Consider the following 19,024-nt stretch of genomic DNA (forward strand, 5'->3'; position numbering starts at 1 on the left):
TAACCAGACAACAGGCCCCTTCTCCCTCCTCCCCAGGGTGGATGAGCCATAACCAGATGATGGGCCCCCTTCCCCCTCCCTACCCCTTTTCCCCTCCCTTCGGGCTTGAATAGCATCATACACCATTTTTTCGAGGGACCCATAGAACTGATGGAGGAGTTTTATCAAAAGCTTAAATATTAAACTCATTTTAAGAACAAGAAATTGAGAAAATTTCATCAGTGGTGTAAACTGTAAAAACCAAACTAAAAACTAATGTGTAAGGAATAGCAGGAAAGGAACTCACTTTCTCTGATCTGCTGATTGATTACTGCCTGATCATGTTCTAGTTCTTGTTCAGCTTTAATTTTTCCATCCAAGATCTGCTGCTGTAATTCTTCAACATACAGCAGTTGCTTTTGAAGTTTCCTACTGCGGCGAAAATCCTTGTTTTTCTCTTTCGGTTGGCATTCTTCACGGCTGGTATCTACTTGTTTACTGCTGAATAATTGGACAAACCATGATGTTACGTTAAACATCATTTGTTTAAATCAAATTCATATAAATCATACAAAATGATAATGTCTAGTGTCTATACAATGAAAAATGCAGTTACTAATGAAGGATGGCAAAGAACCCGACGCTAAAAAGAATGGTGTGTGTTTATAATGTATGTGTGATGTCACAGTAGGCTCAGAATTCTCATTGGTAGCATTAAATCAGAAAAGCTCCTCATTATAACAGATTGTTTTTTTAACTGCAAACTTATAACTGACTAAACCACTGAATGTACTGTTAACTCCGTTAACTATTTACTCAGTCTAAACAAACTACCAATTTTTTCCTTGTAATAAATTCATTTATGTCACTGATTACTTGTTAATGATAGTTTCCAATAAACTGCTTCCTTTACTGATTCCAAACAAATGATCCTGGGCATGATCTCCAGGAAAACTCAGAAACGATGCCATGCTGTTGCACTGACAGTACCTCCCACGTCCCTGCCACCCAACTCCCACTAATTGCCAGTCTCTGGGTGGCAACCCTAGCTATGTGGTACAGGTAATTCTTGCTAGCCAAGATTGTTAATGGAGAAGTCAGAAGATAAAATAAGCAGGTGGGCAGAAACTATGTTGACGATGAAGCAATAGCTTGAAAAGGAGATTACTAGAGCTACAGAATGCATTATTTAGTAGTCAAAGGGGCTTACCAAAGCACTTAATATCTAATGGAAAGTAAAAGATAAATTTTGTTTTAGTAAAACAGCTTCTGAAATTAATATGACTGTCATATGTAAAATGGTTAAAATTGTAGATTTAGATTTTGAAGGTGGTCAGAGACATGGATTTGAGAAAAGGCAACTAAAATGATACGCTTGCCCCTGCCCCTTCTGTCAAAAAATGCTATTAGTAGGATGGGAAAGGTTGCAGTTGATATAGGCTGGAGAAAAATATGGTAAGAACTAATATTATGCAGAGACAAGTTGGCTTTCATGACAGTCATCAAACACAGAAATTTCGTGGGAAAATTACTACTCGAGATGGTTGAACTCAAGTAGTAATTCATAAGTCCATTCATAAGTTCAGGGCAATGGACCCCAGCCCCTACTCCAGGGTTAAAAAAGGACACAGTGTGTTTATCTCATTGTACATGAACATTTTCTCCCCGACCCGCCCCCACATTTCCCCTATGCTTTAATCATACTATTACAATATACACAGGATCTTTGCATCTTTTACAACATCCCTCCCACCTTCTGACTAGGATAAAAAGACTCGATCTCCATTTCTACTCATGTTTAATAAAGGGCATTTTGACTTTCAAAAGCTTATACTTTGATGTTCTTGTTGATCTCTAAGGAGCTAATGGACTCAAATCTATTTAATGGAAATTTACAGCCCCATTTAAAGTCAGAGGTGGCAAAATACAGTGCCAATGCAGTGCCGCCCCACTACCCGTAAGAGGTCTTTCCAGAGCAGCAAGGAGTAAACCCCCCCTCCCGCCAGAAAGCCTCATAGGGCTAACAAGATCTACAGGACCTGTAAGGGTTTACAAGACTAATGCTACCCAAAGGGTGGCATAGACTGAGGGCTGGGATGCTGTGCTCCTGACCCAAAACCCTGGGCACCATACTCTTGGCCTGAAACCCACAGGAATTCCCTGGCTCCCCATTTCCCGTGCTGGTGTCCATTTGGAATGCTAGTGCAGATCTGCCACAGTTGGATCTTCCAGGTTTCAGTGTAGCGGGGCTGCATTGGGAGGCTGCTGGTGCATCTGCCTCCTCCACTGAGGCAAGCGCCTCCGGAAGCTCAAATACACTGCCATAAGGTTGTGCTGCTCCCTTAAGCCCTTTTGTCACCCTCTTTGTCTTATAATGCCCAGGGTTAATGTGGAATTAAATTAAAACTGAGGTTTACTGCATATCAAACTGAGGTTTACTGCATATCAAACTGTTAGAGTAGCCTCCATATTCTGCACACTCGAAGTTACCTTGTAAACACTACCAAATGAGGGCTACGATTTACAAAGGCCATGATCATTGGCATTCAACCTAATGTGGCTGTTTGGGTGGAAAACTAGTTATTTATGACAATAGGAGGATTAATTCCAAATCAAACATTAGAAACATAATTTCGATAAGAAAACAGCACAGTAGAACTGGAGGTCAAGATCCAAGAGGGTCAAATAAATATTTCCATAAAAAAGGTTTACCCCTATTATGTGTAATTTGCATGAGCTTTTACTACAGGAATTATTGCAATTAGTGAAGTGAAAAAAAATACAGTAATGCTGTATTGGGATAACTACACCTGAAGACTGTTTTGAAACCAACTAATGCAAAATCCAGCAGAAGGTAGATCTTCATGAGTGCTTACCATACTCAAACTCTATTCCTTTCTCAAGCCCTCCACTCCAAATTTGGCATCAGTATTTTCATAATTTGTTCAACCCAGATGATGATGGTTGAGTTGAATAGATTCATACTCTGCCCCAGAACATCCTGGAACCCCCAGTTACAACATCTGAAGTAAGGTAGCTGACCAACCAACTTAAATTATATAAATCACTGGGTCCAGATGCATTCCACCAGAACGGCTCAAGACGTATGCAGAACAGTGGGCTCCACTCCTAAAATCCCCACTTACGATAGTTGATAAAATAGGCCTTGTTGATAAAACAGTTGCCTGGATGACAGCCATTATTATTCCAGTATTCAAAAAGCGTGAATATACATCCCCAGCCAATTACAGGCCTGTCAGCCTACTTTCTGTGATAGCCAAGTTATACATCAAGCATTTACTTAGTAAACTTAACATCTCCATTTCTAGAAACAAGACTCTAGGCCCTGAGCAAGTAGACCTTATGAGAGATTGCTCTACCCTGGTTCTGAACTGCATCTTATGGTAAGAATCCAAAAGGATATATGTTGTCTTCCTAGACCCAGTGGCATATGTTGTCTTCCTATATGTTGTCTTCCTAGACCCAGTGGCATAGGGCTAAGGGGGCATGGGCGTGCAATGCCCTGGGCATGCGCCTGTGAGGGGGTGTGGCAGGGGCGCAAGGCGCATGCATGCCCCGGGTACCATTCTTCCTTGAGCTGGCCCTGCCTAGACCTTAAGAGGGCTCTCAATTCCACCTGTATGAACTTACTTTGGGAGAAGCTGACCAGAATGGGTATGGAGAATAGGCTGCTTTTTCTCATTAAATCCCTACATAAGGATACAAACTATCAAATTAAATGCTCCAACTCAGAGTTTCTCTCCTCTAAAATAAATGTTATCAGAGGTATCAAGCAAGGGTGTGTACTAGCATCTGTAGTCTTTAACTTGTTTTAATGACTGGGCAAGTTCCATATCCCAGTTCTTCCATACGCGGATGATGCTGTCCTTTTGTATAGTTCCAGGGTGGGTTTAAAAAGCCTTCTTGTTAGTTTTTATGATGGTTGTAATAAAACAATAGTCTATCCTTCAATTTCACAAGATCTTAATGTTCCCAAAGTCCTGGATTTTAGAAGGCAAGCTCATTGAACAGGTAAAATAATTTAAGTATCTAGGGCTTCACTTTCATTATAGAGCTGGCTGGGCCACTCATAGGGTGTGATCACTGCCAGCAAGGGCAGTATTTTAGCTATCCAATGATTTTTCTTTTTTTTAAAGGGCATAAATAAGTTCTGGCAGAAATTAAGGCTTTTGACACCAAGAGAATTCAACAATCCTATATGGTGTCCCATTGTGGATAGGAGCGTGGAACCACTCAGCTGAGTTCAATCATGTTTTTTTCTTTAAGATCCTAGGGTTGCTCCATTGTGTTCCATACTCTGTTCTCCGCTAGAAACCAGACAGCATATTTTAGTGACCAGAGCTTGGCTCACCACTCTTAACTTTTGGATCTGTCATTGTTTTAATTCTGAGGATACCAGCTTTACTTACCACATCCTTGCTGAGTTTCATTCCTCCGGATGGTGAGTTCTAATAGAACAAAAGATATCTACTTTGGGCTTCTCTTTGGAGTCCCTAGCTATGCTATGGAGCTATGCTAGGGAGCAGCAGTGGCGTAGTGGTTAAGAACAGGTGCATTTTAATCTGGAGAACCAGGTTTGATTCCGCACTCTGCCACTTGAGCTGTGGAGGCTTAACTGGGGAACTAGATTAGCTTGTACACTCCAACATATGCCAGCTGGGTGACCTTGAGTGAGTCACAGCTCTTCTGAGCTGTCTTAGCCCCACCCACCTCACAGGGTGTTTGTTGTGGGGGGGAAGGGAAAGCAGATTGTAAGCCCCTTTGAGTCTCCTTACAGGAGAGAAAGGGGGGTATAAATCCAAACTACTAGTCCTTATCTTCTTCCTCTTCTACCTCCCAAAGACATCTTCTGAATCCTCAACCAAATACTTTAGGATCAAGAGTTTCAAAATCTTATTAGTGAAGCAGCCAGATCTTGTTCGCCTTTATATCTTGGAATGCCTTTTATAACATTCTGGGCAGCCACGTATCTATTCCAATAAACTCTTCCTAAACATCGCAGGGCCTTTTCCGTTGCCAGATATAATGAACTTCCTTCTGCAATTCCATCAGGGAGGTGTCAAAAAAACCCTCTCGCTGAAAGGGTATGTGCATGTGCCATGAAGTGCATGGAAACTGTTCTCCATATGTTGTTATATTGCCCTTTTTATACAATTGAAAGAACCAATTCGCTGAATCTGTTATTGGCTAACAGACCTGTTCTCTAATAAGCAAAAAATAATCTACTTGTTAGATAATGAAGAGCTCATCTCTGAAGTGGTTGCTAAGTAATTACTGTTTATCATCAAACTGTGCCCTGAGTGTATATAAGGTTTTTATTGTTATGCCAATAAATGACTGCTTATCACAAAAATCCAATCAGAACGGTCTAGGACCATTGCCAGACCTCAAAGTCAGGTCACACATGAGAAGACTGATAGGAAGAAACTAGAAGTCTCTGGCAGTCTTCAAGCAGCAGCTGAAAACAGTTATCAGGGATGTTCTATCTGATTCTGCATTGAGCAGAATCAGATGGCCTGTATGGTCCCTTCCCACTCTTGTGATTCTATTATTCTACGAAACTGTTTCAGTATCAGGAGGGGTGGGGAGTAATGTGCCATATACATTTGAAAGCATATAATTGGAGATCCATGCTGAATACTGAAATGCTAACCAAACCCAAGCCAACCTTACAGCCCCATCCAAACGTGGGCCACAGCGCCAATGCAGTGCTGCCCCGGCACTTCCATGGAGGTTTCCTGGTGGCGTGAGGAGGCTTGAACAGTAAAGAAGCCTCCCCATCGTTGAGACGCCACCATTGGGCTGGATGAATTTTTGGCAGCATAAGTCTGAGGCACAGGCTCACCCCTGCTGCACCAGCGGCAGCAGGGGCCCTGAGACACTGGCACGGCATCCAGCTCCATGTCCCAGTGTTGGGGAGGGCTGTGGCTGCTGCATGCTGGCGGAATCGCCTCTTTGTCAAGGCAAGTGTCCTGGGGAGGGTAAATCTGCTGGCGCAACTGTGCGCCGCTCCGACAAGTAGGCCCCCTCCTTTGAATGGGGCCACTAATGACATAACCATAGTCAAAATACAGAACTCCAAATATTTGTTAGGAGCACTGAATTTTTCTAGACATTTATATGTCTCAAACAAAATAGGATGCAGATGTAAACTTTAGTTTGTCACATTCAATCATATATCTCTCAGATATAAGTACTACCAAACTGCAAATTCCTATTCCACTTCATTCTCCTGTACTCACTATATTTAACACCTGCACTACCATTTTAGAGGAGACAGAAGCAAGTGGGTGATGACGCAACAGCCCTGGCAAGTTAGTTCATTTCTCCTAATAAAAGCATTGATTTCCTAGTGTGGTATATTTATTTATTCAGGGGTGCTGTGTGGCACAATTAAGAACACCTCAATTCTGACAAAGATGCTGTTACAGTAATCTAGCCATAACAACACTGTCATGCCATCTCAAAATAAAATAAAATATTGTAGTCTTCTCGGCCATTCAATAGGAGAGAAAATGCCACACTGTGATATTATCCTAATTTAAATCTGTTTCGTCCAAATTCTTTGGTAAGCCCAGTAGTAGAATTTATTTTCAGACAACAAATAAAGCTATACCCAAAACACTCATGGAATGATTTGCATATTTCAGATGGTGATGTATTTTTATGAGGTACCCATCCTTCTAAAAAATATTTTAAGATTTCTATTCTACACCTAAGAACATAAGAAAAAAAAATATAACTGACCAATCAGTTTCTTTTCCTATTATTACCTTGCCTTGCTAGATTGGAAAATTGCAATACAGGGATAAACCTTAAAAAACAAAACAAAACACACACGCGCACGCACGCACGCACGCACACACGCACACACGCACACACAGAGTGAAAAAAGGTCAAGAGAAATGGGGGAACAGCTAGGGAGGAGGCAATGCAGCAGGCAGGCTCAGTGTCTTCAGAGAGTGGGGAGGGCCCTAGTATGGGCAATGAATTTTAAAATTTTGCTACTTAGACCCATAGGGCTACTGAGTCACTGTAGAATTAGCCATGCTGCCAAATGAAGGAGTGGGATGTCATGATGTAGTACCTGATCCCTGCGCAAAAGGTCTTCCTCCCTATTGTAGGGAGATGTCTCAACTACAGGGGGGAAACCAGAGAAGTCTCGACTACAGAGGGGCTATCAATATGCTGAATGTCCCATCTGCCAATATCATAGCAGGTGTATAAATGGGGGAGGGGGGATATACAGGAATGTTCTGTTCCAGGCAAACTGAAACAGGTCTCCCAATGATTTGTGCCCCAGACCTGCCCTGGAGCAGTACTTCAGACACTTCACCTGTAAGGGTGAAGCAAAAAAGTCTATTTCTGGCTTGGCCCATTTTTGGAACACCTGGTGCAGATAGGATAGATTTATGGACCAGTCCAGGTCCACAGTCCGCCCACTGCTGAATGTGTCTGCTAGTGTGTTTAAGTGCCCCACACTATGGATAGCAGAATGAATAGCATAGGTGGACTTGGTGTTCTGTGGCTCACAGCCACAGTAGACGAGCCTACTTGCAGAGATGGATGGAGCTCGTCCCCCCTTGTTTCAGAATATAACATTTGATTGTGGTGTTGTCTGCTGTGACCTGGATACTGCAGACAATGACAAGGGCTGAAAGGGAATATCTCTGCGCCCAGAGGCTGTCATTTTTAATCCACTCTACACTCATTATAAATTTTGTGTGCAGTTATGTATTTCAACGGAGCACATGCAATTGGCATTCCTGGCTCCCAATATACGCAATGGGCATCGCAGCATCTCCCACTGTTTCTAACTGGCAATGTGGTCATTAATTTCAGTACATCCCCTTTCAATGCACATCTGACTGTTCCAGATGGCCCACATGACATCCAGCAGCCCCTCCAGGTGCCAGGCAGCTGCTGCCACTGAAACTGCCAACCCCTCCAATGCCATGAGAGACAGTATCCCCACTCCCCCTCCCCGGTAAGGTCTCCAGCTGTTCCCACTTGGTTGCCATCTCAGGACCCCAGCAAGAACTCTGCCTTCTTCTCCTACTAGTGCCCTCCTCACCCCCCTCTGAAGACACTGAGCCTGCCTGCTGCATTGCCTCCTCCCTAGCTGTTGACTCCAGGGACCCCACAATCCCCCCGCTGTCTGTTAGTGACACCTTCTCAGATATCTTATTCTCACAGTGATGAAGCCCCCCCCCTTCCTACTGCATTTCTTTACTTACATTTCTTTACTTCATTCATTCACTGTATGCATATCTCGTATTCTTCCCCAATGGGGACACAAAGTACATCATTCTCCTCTCTTCCATTTTATGCTCACACCAACCCTGTGAGGGAGGCTATGCTGAGTCTCTGTGACTGGTCCAAGGCTACCCAACTAGCTTCCATGGTATGAATGGGAATATGAACCTGAGGCTTCCAGATTCTAGTCTGACACTCTAACACCACAGTGGTTAATTTGCCCAGATCACCCACTGGCCCATCCCCCTTCACACAGCAGTTAGTGGGGTGAGTGGCAGGGAACCAGGTGTGAGGTCAGCCTGGGCCCTGCTATGTTTGACAGATGACAATAATGGGGGGCCAGGGGCACCTGCACAACCATCCACAGCCAAATCAACAAATAGTAGCCAAAGTGCTTCGGAACATTAATATTGAGAATTCAATAACGACTTCTACTAGAGACAGGATACCGGCTCCATGAACCGTTCACTGGCCAGGCCTTGAAAATAATGCTTATATAATGTAATATGACAGACACTTCAGCTATTGATATCTCAGTAATTAATGCTGTGCAGCAAGAAAAATGGGGGGCAGAAGTAGCATAAAAGTCATAAGTGGTTCCAATGCTTCCCATCTGTTCTACTTATATTATTAATTCTAGACAGGCTTGGAACAAAACATTGCTAGGAACATGCTAGGAACAAAACATTTCTTCATCATTGAGACCTATGATAAGCAGAGAGGTAATAAAAATGCATCCAGTCGGACAGTTATGTCATATAAATCAGACAGAATGCACACAGTGTCATCTGGCAATAAAGAACTTGAAAATGACAGAATTGGTGTTCACATCCATTCTATCTGTATTGAGAAAATGTGAATGCCAGGGTTAACCAGGCATGACTGCATTAAGGGCATGCTTGCTGTTTTTGTAGCTAATCACTGTCAGAATAACTTGAAATTGCTTTTGAACCAATATCAGCTGAAATCAGAGGTTCTATTATATGCACATTTGACATCTCTATTTCCAAAGATGTATACAAACAGCAAATTAAAAATCAATGTAATTAAAACTATATGAGATTATAGAAGTAGGGTTGCACAGGCCAAAATTCACACAGGTGGTTCTTTTACTTGTACATAGAAAAATCTTAATCCAAATACTGGTATAACTCCAGTCTTCTCCAGGTGTTCTTAAATTTCTACATTTCAAGCATGAAGAAATCCTCAACTGCTCTGATCCCAATAGTTCAAATTCACAAACAGTTCAAATTCTCTGGATGGGAAATGGATTATTTTAACACAGGCAGGGAGGATTAGTTCTATTTATGCAGAAAGAAACAGGCAAGACCTGCATTTAAACTGAGGAATAAAAAGAGTAGAACCTTTGTGGAATATAACATATATTTCTCACATGCATTTCAAGATTTAGCAAACATACAGCATAATCAGAATACTAAAATGTGTTAAGAAATGATAAATAGCAAGGTATATTAAAATACCACTGACCTTAAGCTAATTATAATAACAAAATACTGAGAATATTTCCAGGATTATAAGAACAACTGGTTTTCATCTTCTTTTTCTCTACGTGAAATTTGCTGTAAGCATATGAAATCAACCTTTCGTGGAATCACATTTTCCCTGGGCTGTTTTGTCATCAAATATCTGGGATTCTATTGTGTAACTCTCTCCCATCTCCCCTGCTCCCAAAATACCTCTCAGACTGATGCAGAATCTGGCGGCTTCTACTGCATAATGCAGTTTCCAGTAGCTATGGCAGCAATAGCCTGGAAATGCACCCGAGTGCCTTGCAGCAACCATATATTGAGGCTCAAATATTTACAAAATGCTCCAGCCAAAGGAAAAACAACATCCCTTTCCTTAAAAAAGACCTCAGCTAAATCAGAAAATGCTTTCTTTCTTGAAGACTCCCTAAATATGACGTACACTTCATTAATGCAGTTCCCAGATATAGACAATAGATCACAGGGAGAAAGAAGATTTCACCAAGATTGTTCCTGCAAATCATGGAAGGCTGGCACTCAAAGCACTTACGACAAGCTGATGCACTGATTTGCATTTTTCTTCAATACATCCTGTCCTTGGCACATCTATCCAATTGGGAGGCTGCTTTTTCCAATGTCACACCACATCATCAGCATAACACAGCAGCAGAACAGGGCCAGCCTGTGCAAGCTGTACAGGACCAGACACGAAATTTAACTCACTAGCTCCACTACCGTACAACACAACAGTGACGTGAAACAGTTCTCTCTTAAAGCTCTTCTTTCTGACTCTTCTGAGGTAGTGCAGTGGGATGCAGTCTTAGGATTTATGGAACAAAGAATCCTTGCAACAACCTAAAAATACTTACCCATAACTGCAATTCATCGAGTGGGTTTCTGTGCAGACACACGTTGGGATTGTACTTGCGCAGGCTTGCCATGGAGTGATTACAAAGCTTTCTTTTCTTCATGAGCTGTAGCTTTAAGGATCACTCACCCCCCTTCTCCCCTCGGCTTGGTGGGAACTTTCCCACCTGAACAATCACGCCTGAACAATCACAGGAAAAGAGTGCCTTTCCCTCAGCTCTCCCCCACTTCTGCCACCGCGGCTGGACCAGTATGATTAAGAACATGTGGCAGTCCAATCACAGCTGGTGGTGGGATAGGAGGGAACCCCACTCAATGAATTACAGTTCCAGATAAGTGCAATACTGTATTTCATCTTCATGAGTATTCTGTGCAGTCCCGCATTGGGAGAGTAGCAAGCTTAGTCACCTGGTGGTGGATTTGAGGCTGTCTATTTGAACATTGCCTGCAAAACTGCTCGCCCTAAGATGGTCAGTACCAGCTGCTGCAGTTGGAGAAACAATGTTCCTGGTCTCAGGTATTTCTAACTCAGCTACCATCAGAAATATTGTTTTAGGAGTACTAGTAGATGAATGAACTTCCAATGACATTTGCAAATGCTCGTCTGATGAAGTAGCTACGGGTACTGCATGGGCCACATGTGAAGCCTTGCCCACAGAAGCTTTGCCCATGACACTAGAAACCCCAGGAGAGTTGAGAGTTCCATCAGGTTCCCTAGCCAATGATTGCAGGTGAGTGAAATTGCATCCCTGACTTCCCATTACCTCTCCTCTGGCAGGAAGACAATTCTAAGGGATGTACCTATCCTGACTCCCAGGTGTATTGAGGCTGTCACAATGGTAAGATTGCTTTTGTCCAGGTTGATGTTTCTCCAGTGTCTGGATGGTGAGAGGGTATCTAGATGAAGTCGCTCCTCTGATGTAGCCCTGAGAAAGATATTGTCCAGGTATGGGTAAGTATGGACTTCCCGCAGATGAAGGGGGACTGCCAAGGTGATCAAAACTTTTGTAAAAATCCTGGAAGCTGAAGAGAGTCCAAAGGGCAAGGCTCTGTAGAGGAAGAAGAAGAGTGGATTTATAACCTGCCTTTCTTTCCTGTAAGGAGACTAAAGGCAGCTTACAAACTCCTTTCCCTTCCTCTCCCCATAAAAGACGCCTTGTGAGGTGGTTGGGGTTGAGGGAGATCCGAAGAATAGTTACTAGTTCAAAGCCACCTAGCAGGCTTCATGTGGAGGAGCAGGGAAACTAATTCAGTTAATCAGATCAGAGTCCACCGCTCACGTGGAGGAGTGGGGAATCAAACCCAGTTTAGAGTCCATCGCTCTTAGCCACTGCACCACACTGGCTCTCCGTATTGAAAATGCTGTTTGTTTACACAGAGGCAAAGAAAATACTGAGACTCCGAATGTATAGGGATATGGAGGTAAGCCTCTTCTAAATCCAACAATGTCAGGAAGTTGCATAACTGTATATTTAGAAGAATGGAACAGATAGATTCCATCCAGAATTTTTTTCTTCCTTACCCCAGGGATTCAGACACTTCAAGTTGAAAATTGCCCTCCAAGTCACATACTTCTTTGGGACTGAAAACAGTATCCTCCTTGTCCCTCTTGCTCTGCTCTACTGTGTCATAAGCCAGCCTCTGTGAGAGGAAGAATCAGATGCAGAGCCAGACAACACTGTAGATCAGGGGCTGGCTCCTTGAAAGGAGATCCACCTAACAGAGCCAAACCTTTCCCTGCCAGCTGAGGCTGAGCCAGATGCAGTGTAGTTGGGAGAGCTTTCAGCCATCTCACAATGGTCGAATCCCCACTACCGTCTTAGCCAGGTTTCAGAACACAAACTAACCAGGTTTGAGGGACGACCTCCCCATTGCTTGTGTGGCAGATTCTGTTTCTGGTGCTCATTCTCCCCGTTAATCCGTGTTCCGGCAGGACCTGGTTGCAAGTGGCATAGACCCCATTAACACAGTTCAGAGCTGATCCGAGGGGAGGGATGAGGGTTGAAACCCTGACTCGTTTCCCGCCCTGGAGTGTGACGCGGAATTCGGGCAACCAATCAGCGCTGTGATGCGTGCTGTCACACCACGTTGTGGACCCAGGTGTTGTTGGCAGTTGCCTCCCAAGCTTCAGCAAAAAATAGTAGATTACCTGTGATGGCGCAGTCAGGCAGAAGCTCCCTTGATGGTAGAACTTCTGATCTGTTTGTTGTTGTTGTGGAACTGTTGCTGCAGTGTCTGGGCCTATATCTGGCCGATCTTCCAGATCTGAAACCCCACCGATCCTTTTGTTTGTGCAAAGGACGAAAGGAGCCATATCCTTTGCACTTGTAGTCATCTTTAGAATTCAGGGCGGAAGAAGACGGTACTACCTTTTCCCTTTCTTCGCCAAGACACAGGAGGCATTTGTCATGGTCTTGTGTCGGGAATTTTCAACACACAAAACCTGCATTTTTTTGAACAGCACTCGGCTCTAAAGAACCCAGTAGATTTAGGGGTACATAGTTGTGGGCAATAACTGGCTATTGAAACGGAGCTCTGATGAAGAAACCGGCTCAGAAGCAGTAGATATACTAAGAGGGACACTCCAGCTCCTCAAAATTACACAGTGAAAGGCAGGAAAACAGTGTGAGTAAGGAGGACAGAGAGCCATTGGGTGTTTCTGAACTTCAAAAAACTCTCCGCAGCAGGCCTGTGCATGCGCAGAACCCATGTGCAACTGCACAGTAATAAATAACATTGTTTCAAAGCTTCTCTCTCACTTCTCTCTTCGCAAGATTCAACTGTTCTACAAACTGTTTTAGATCCTGTTTGCGTGAAGTTCCAGATCTCTTCTTTCACAGAAGCGTCACTGTCTATTCTATTCTAATTGTTCAATTCAGCATTCAGAATGTCAAAACAGTTCAACAAAGGGCAGGGTTAGGGAATGAGGGTGTTCATAATTATTACTACATTTTTAGCTTATTTACACAAAGGTTAAATAATTATTTGCATAATTAATAAGTCTTTATTTGTAATAATTTAAGATTAGATCAATGTTGTATATTTACATATAACATCTGAACAAATCCAAGAATGGAACAAAAAAGCTAGGCCTATTATTGAAGAGAAAACTAATGATTGCCTCATCCATACTTTGATTTACTGAGATTTATGTGATGATGCATTTAAATTTATCTTAAGAATCCTTTTTTTAAAAAACCCAACAGCAGTTTTGTGTATTCAGTGTCAGTGGATGTCTGACTATAGGCTATGGTATGTTCTTCTAACTTTTCAGAAGAATGAATTCATTATGAACTGTAGGAATATGAACCATGAAAGGAAACAGTGTCACACACTTTAGTCACATATTATCTTAATAATTGATTCCTGTACTATGCACTGATATAGGGATGCAAAACACATTTCCTAGACAAAACACATGACTGCACATCCTTATTACTTCTCTTTCATTCAAAATAAAAGGAAAGTCACGGAGTGGCTTCAACATTGAATTTAGCGTTTCCTACCATTAAGAGGAGTCAGGCTTTAAAAATAATGCAAGAGACGATTCAGTGTTCCAGTACTAATGATGGTCATACTACTGTAAGAAAAACATTTTACCAGAATAAAATGATACACTTAAGGGACATATTGCTATACTGTTAACAATACAGTACTAGAAATGAAAAACTCTGTTTCTGCAATGTTTCTTTTAAAATCAGAATCCAGTTAAGTGGCATTTGTATTCTGTCAAATAAGTTTAAACCTACCTTTCTTTTTCACCTGGATACAAGTTACAGGAAAGCAAGGGTGTGAAGTCTCCATCCAGATTTAACCATTCAAGAGATCTATACAGCACAGTAGAAGAGGTCTCACTAATCTATGAAAAAGAGAAGGGAGAGGAGAGGGCTAATAACTGATTTAGAATAAATGTCCCTGCTCTGTAGGCTTATATAGCTGAAATGCACATTTAAATCTCACTTCCATGCAGACTTATATGCGTGTCTGCCATGAATCAAAAACTTCTGCACTAATGAGAGACCATATCCTGCTTGCACACAGTCATTTCAAAAGCACCACAAGTGCACATGCAAGCAGGAAAGACTTGTGGTGTCGTAATCTCAAGATAATCTATATAATCTACTGGGCAAGGCTTCTACAGAAGTAAAAAAATTAATATGAATGTCAGGTACCACTTTTCCAAAATACCAGTTTCAGTTCTAAATGGGTTGTACCCAAGGAAGTTTTAGGGTTAAGTTTGTTATTTTCCGCTTTTCTTGCGCATGGCCTTTAAGGATTTAGTATTAGTCCTGAGAAGGAAGCCTGCTAGGTGCACCAAGTCTCTGTCTTTTGTATGATCAGGGCAGAGAACCAGGGCAGAGATCTCTTTTCAACTGGTCATAGGCAGAGGCTGTTATATCATATCACTGTGCCTTTGGGGCTTCATTTACCTCCATCCTCAGGAACTGGCAATGGCACCATCCCCTGACTTTTGGACCTTTTCTTATCTGTTGGATATTGTGGAAGTGAAATATTTAGTGCTGGCTGCAGTTCTCCCCAGTATTCAGCAGCTTGTTTTGGTTCTCTTGTTGGCTGTTTCCGCATGGGTGGAATACAGTGTCCCAGGGACATTAAAAACAGTGTCTTTGGGGAGGGGTTCGCACGGCCGCTGCCGCTGCATCGCAGCAGCAGCGGCCTCGCAACCCCTGAGCGGCACGAAGCTGCTGTTTCCGAACCTTGCTCCCTGAGCGAGGTTTTTCGGAAACAGCGGCTTCCAACAGCTGCCGTGCGAACAGCAGCAGCTGGAAGGCACCATTCCCCCCCTTTCCCGATAGCCTTACCGTCCCTCCGACCTTCTGGCATGTTGCCCAGGTCAGGGGACACACACACCCTGCCCTGCGACTCCAGAGCTGTCGTGCAGGGCAGGGGGGCGTGTCCCCTGGCCTGGCCGACACGCTGGAAGGTCGGAGGGACGGTAAGGCATTCGGGTGATGGCGCAGCCTCCGCGCATGCTGTGCCGTCTTCCCCACCCCTACCCGGACCGCTCGTGAGAATGGTCCCGGGTTGGTGCGTCGGCGTCATATACGCCGACGCACCCCCTGAGCATGGCCATGCGGAAATGGCCGTTGACTCAACTGCTGCCTGGGAGTATATAAAGGCTCCTGGTTCAGGTGCTTAAATGATATCCCAAAAGGCACTTATTTAAGATGATTCCAGTACAGGCTGTTTCATTTTCTCACTAGTCCAGCTGCCACTCCTGGGGACCTCTGCTACGGTCCCCACATCATACAAATATGATAACCAACTTCTCTCTGTCTCTCTCACACAAATGGTGTTCCTTGACCATCAGTAAAATGTCATGGGCAATTACTGCTTGTAAATGTGTACTGTGCACTGCCAACAATTCATTTTTGTCACTTTTCTTTAATAAGCTATTAATGCTTTTTTGCTTGCAAATGAGCAAGATTAAAAAATAGTTTCCCTTTTTACAAGAAAACAATGAGAGACAACAAAGCAATTAGAGAAGTATAATGCACTTAAAGCTTACCGATCGTCTTTGCCTTAAAATGGCAGCCTCAGCAGGATGATTGAACCTGAACTTGTGAGCTTTACCCAGAACAACAAGAGCTCCTGTGACAAATTACAGAAGTGACATGTTAGTCTGCTAAAGCAAAAAAACAACAGCCATTTACGTATGTGTGGTCTTTTTCGCATTGAGCATATATTCTCTTCAGGTTTGATTCTCCATTGTATGTACATTTTCCCCAGCTCAGATGCCACCCCACCCTCAGATCAGAGAATTCTTCAGGTTTTCTCACTCCTCTCCACCTTCCTCTGCCCACATTACAGTGGTTATTTCCCATCATTTGGGAGAAATTATTCCCTGTAACAGGATGGTTTATTGAATGCACTACTCCAGCACAAGCTGATAGACATGGAGATCGAATTTGTCAAAGATGGCCTGTTTTTGGCAAAGATGCTAAATACCTGTCTAACCTCTGTAGTATTTTGAAAGTTTATAATGCAAAAGGCCCCTATTTCCTCCATAACTACACTAATACTATGCAATATCAGATCAGTAAAGCATACCACTGCACAGTTCTATGAGATGTTGCTGGAAGAAGAAACTGACCTGGCTTACATAGAAGAAATACGGCAAAAAGAGTGTGTTTGTCCCAACTAATGTAGTCCTCCACAAATCTGCACAACTGGCTGGGGAAAGATGTGGCTATTATCTTCAAGGAGTCCTTCAACTTCTGCAGGCTTCCACTGCAAACTACAACGGGCATTGACTGTATGCTCCTTACATTAGGGACTAAGGATAGATAAGACAACTTTCTTGACTACCTGCTGCTTAGTTCCCATCAGATGGAGTACTGGAGAGTCCTAGGCTGATAATTCTAGGGGCCATCAATATTCATGTTGAGGATACCTCATCAGAACTGGCCTAATATTTTATAGCTTCTACCAAATTATGATTGGCCCAACATATTAAAGAAAACACAGCTTGAATTGACAGAAGGCTTGGTTTTGGGGTTGGAGATTTGACCTGCAGCTTGGCTATTATTGGGAACTAGATGGGACACACATATGACTGCCATTCTGCAGATGCTCCACTAGTTGCCCATCAGCTACTGGGTTCAATTAAGGTACTGGTTGTCACATACAAAGCCCTTCATGGTCTTAGGGTCAAGAGACTAGTCCTTTTGCCATCGGTAGTTCAAGTTGTGGCCAACGCAAAAAAAAGGAAGTTTCCTTCTGCTCTGAAAAACCAAGGTCAAGCTACTTATAGCTTCAGAGGGAGACAGTCAGAGATAAGGAGATAGGAGGATGCCATAGACCAGGGGTCCCCAAACTACGGCCCGGGGGCCAAATGTGGCCCCCTGAAGGCATTTATCCGGCCCGCCAGGCATGGCTGCGATGGCTCCATTCATGTGCAGTGGGGGCTCAAGGGAGAGGAGGAACCGGCCCCAATGGCTGTTGATTGCAGTTACATGATGGCACCCCCAAATCTCCATGAATTTTCTGACCCAGAGTTGGAAACCTTACATGTGGCAACGCCTGCTCCGCCCTTCCCTCTCGACTACTCCTTGTGTTGCTCTCAGGCTTTCTGTTCTGCCTCACTCCCATTGGCATCAGCCAGGCTGGCGAATCGCTCGCTGGCTGCTAGGGAGGAAAGAACCCAGGAAGATACCTGATCCTGGGTTAGATGGAATGCTTCATTGGGAAATTTCTGCTTTTTTTTTTTTTACAGGGGAAGGTATTCCACAGCCTCCCCAACAATATTTGGAGCCCCCCCTGTACTTGACATACTTTGGTCACTGTTCTAAAAATAGACCATGACAGAAAGGCTGAAAGGTGAAATCAAACATTTTACAATCATTTGTGCATAGGAATTTGTTCATAGTTTTTTTTAGTCCGGCCCTCCAACAGTCTGAGGGACTGTGAACTGGCCCCCTGTTTAAAAAGTTTGGGGACCCCTGCCACAGACACACCATGAAGCCTAGCATTTTTAAGACCTCTAGGAATGGCCTAAGCATTTCATTTAGCTCAAGTAAAGGACCTTGACTATTTGGACCCCATACAGCTACAGAGTATTTGGCCTAACTAGCAGGTCACCTAGTAAGCAACATGAATGATGAATCAAGTTACACTATTGGCTATACATTTGGTTAGTCAACGAGAATAAGGCAAACTCAGGTTGATGGGCAAAAAGAAAGATCTTCAGTTTAGGTTCTCTTTGTCTGCGTTACATCCAACTTTGGGTCGCCTTAAAAATCCCACTTAAATAACCAAGATTACTTTTGGGTAAACATAGGATGAAGATGCTTCATGTTTTAAAACACTTTATAATTATATTACATAACTGTTATTACAGGTTTTGCTGATAAAAGCAGAAGTACTTGACTTACCCTGTGACAAACGGAAGGAATCTGTGACTTTGTGCCCATTCACAAGGCAGTGGGCTCCCTGAAGAGGCTGCAGAGTCACAACCCCACGCTGGTTTTCTACTATGCAGTGGTCCTTTTCAATCCATTCACCCTGCAAAACTGTAAATTCATGCATTTTTTGAACTGAATTATGGAGATCAATTAAAGAACTTATCCCACATCATTATCTACTACCACAAATATCCAGAATTGCAAATAAGTGTATGTATTTACTGAAATAGCTCTTACAGTGATTTATAAATCTCACCCCCCCAATGCAACTCCCTGCCCTAAGGATCACAAAATACTGTTCTTCAAGCACAACAGATTTATAATGAAATCCTTTGGCAAATTACTCCATGCAATTTCAGTTGACTTAGAGCAGAATTATCACACAGGATTACAATTTACATTATTATTATTTTTCTTGAGATAGCCAACAGTTGAAAAAGGAAACTGGTTTTTAGGCTGTTGTACTTTTCAGTCAATTTATTGTTAGCTATA

At 43.0% G+C, this 19,024-nt stretch overlaps 1 protein-coding gene across 4 annotated transcripts in view; it reads right to left on the reverse strand.

The window, feature by feature from the left end:
- Window positions 1–19,024, reverse strand: part of STARD9 (StAR related lipid transfer domain containing 9) — a 121,826-nt gene that overhangs the window by 35,244 nt on the left and 67,558 nt on the right. For 2 of the 4 annotated variants that reach the window (XM_048484138.1, XM_048484139.1), the window contains 4 exons: window positions 18,503–18,640; window positions 16,138–16,220; window positions 14,360–14,469; window positions 287–480 (listed from right to left, as the gene is read on the reverse strand). In XM_048484138.1, the coding sequence (XP_048340095.1) occupies window positions 287–480; window positions 14,360–14,469; window positions 16,138–16,220; window positions 18,503–18,640 (525 nt within the window). Of the gene's footprint in view, window positions 1–286; window positions 481–10,293; window positions 10,403–10,612; window positions 10,667–14,359; window positions 14,470–16,137; window positions 16,221–18,502; window positions 18,641–19,024 lie in introns of those variants that run through there. The other 2 variants (XM_048484141.1, XM_048484140.1) reach the window with 2 other exon arrangements.

Source organism: Sphaerodactylus townsendi, linkage group LG02 (assembly GCF_021028975.2).
Source record: "Sphaerodactylus townsendi isolate TG3544 linkage group LG02, MPM_Stown_v2.3, whole genome shotgun sequence".
NCBI classification, from domain to species: Eukaryota; Metazoa; Chordata; class Lepidosauria; order Squamata; family Sphaerodactylidae; genus Sphaerodactylus; species Sphaerodactylus townsendi.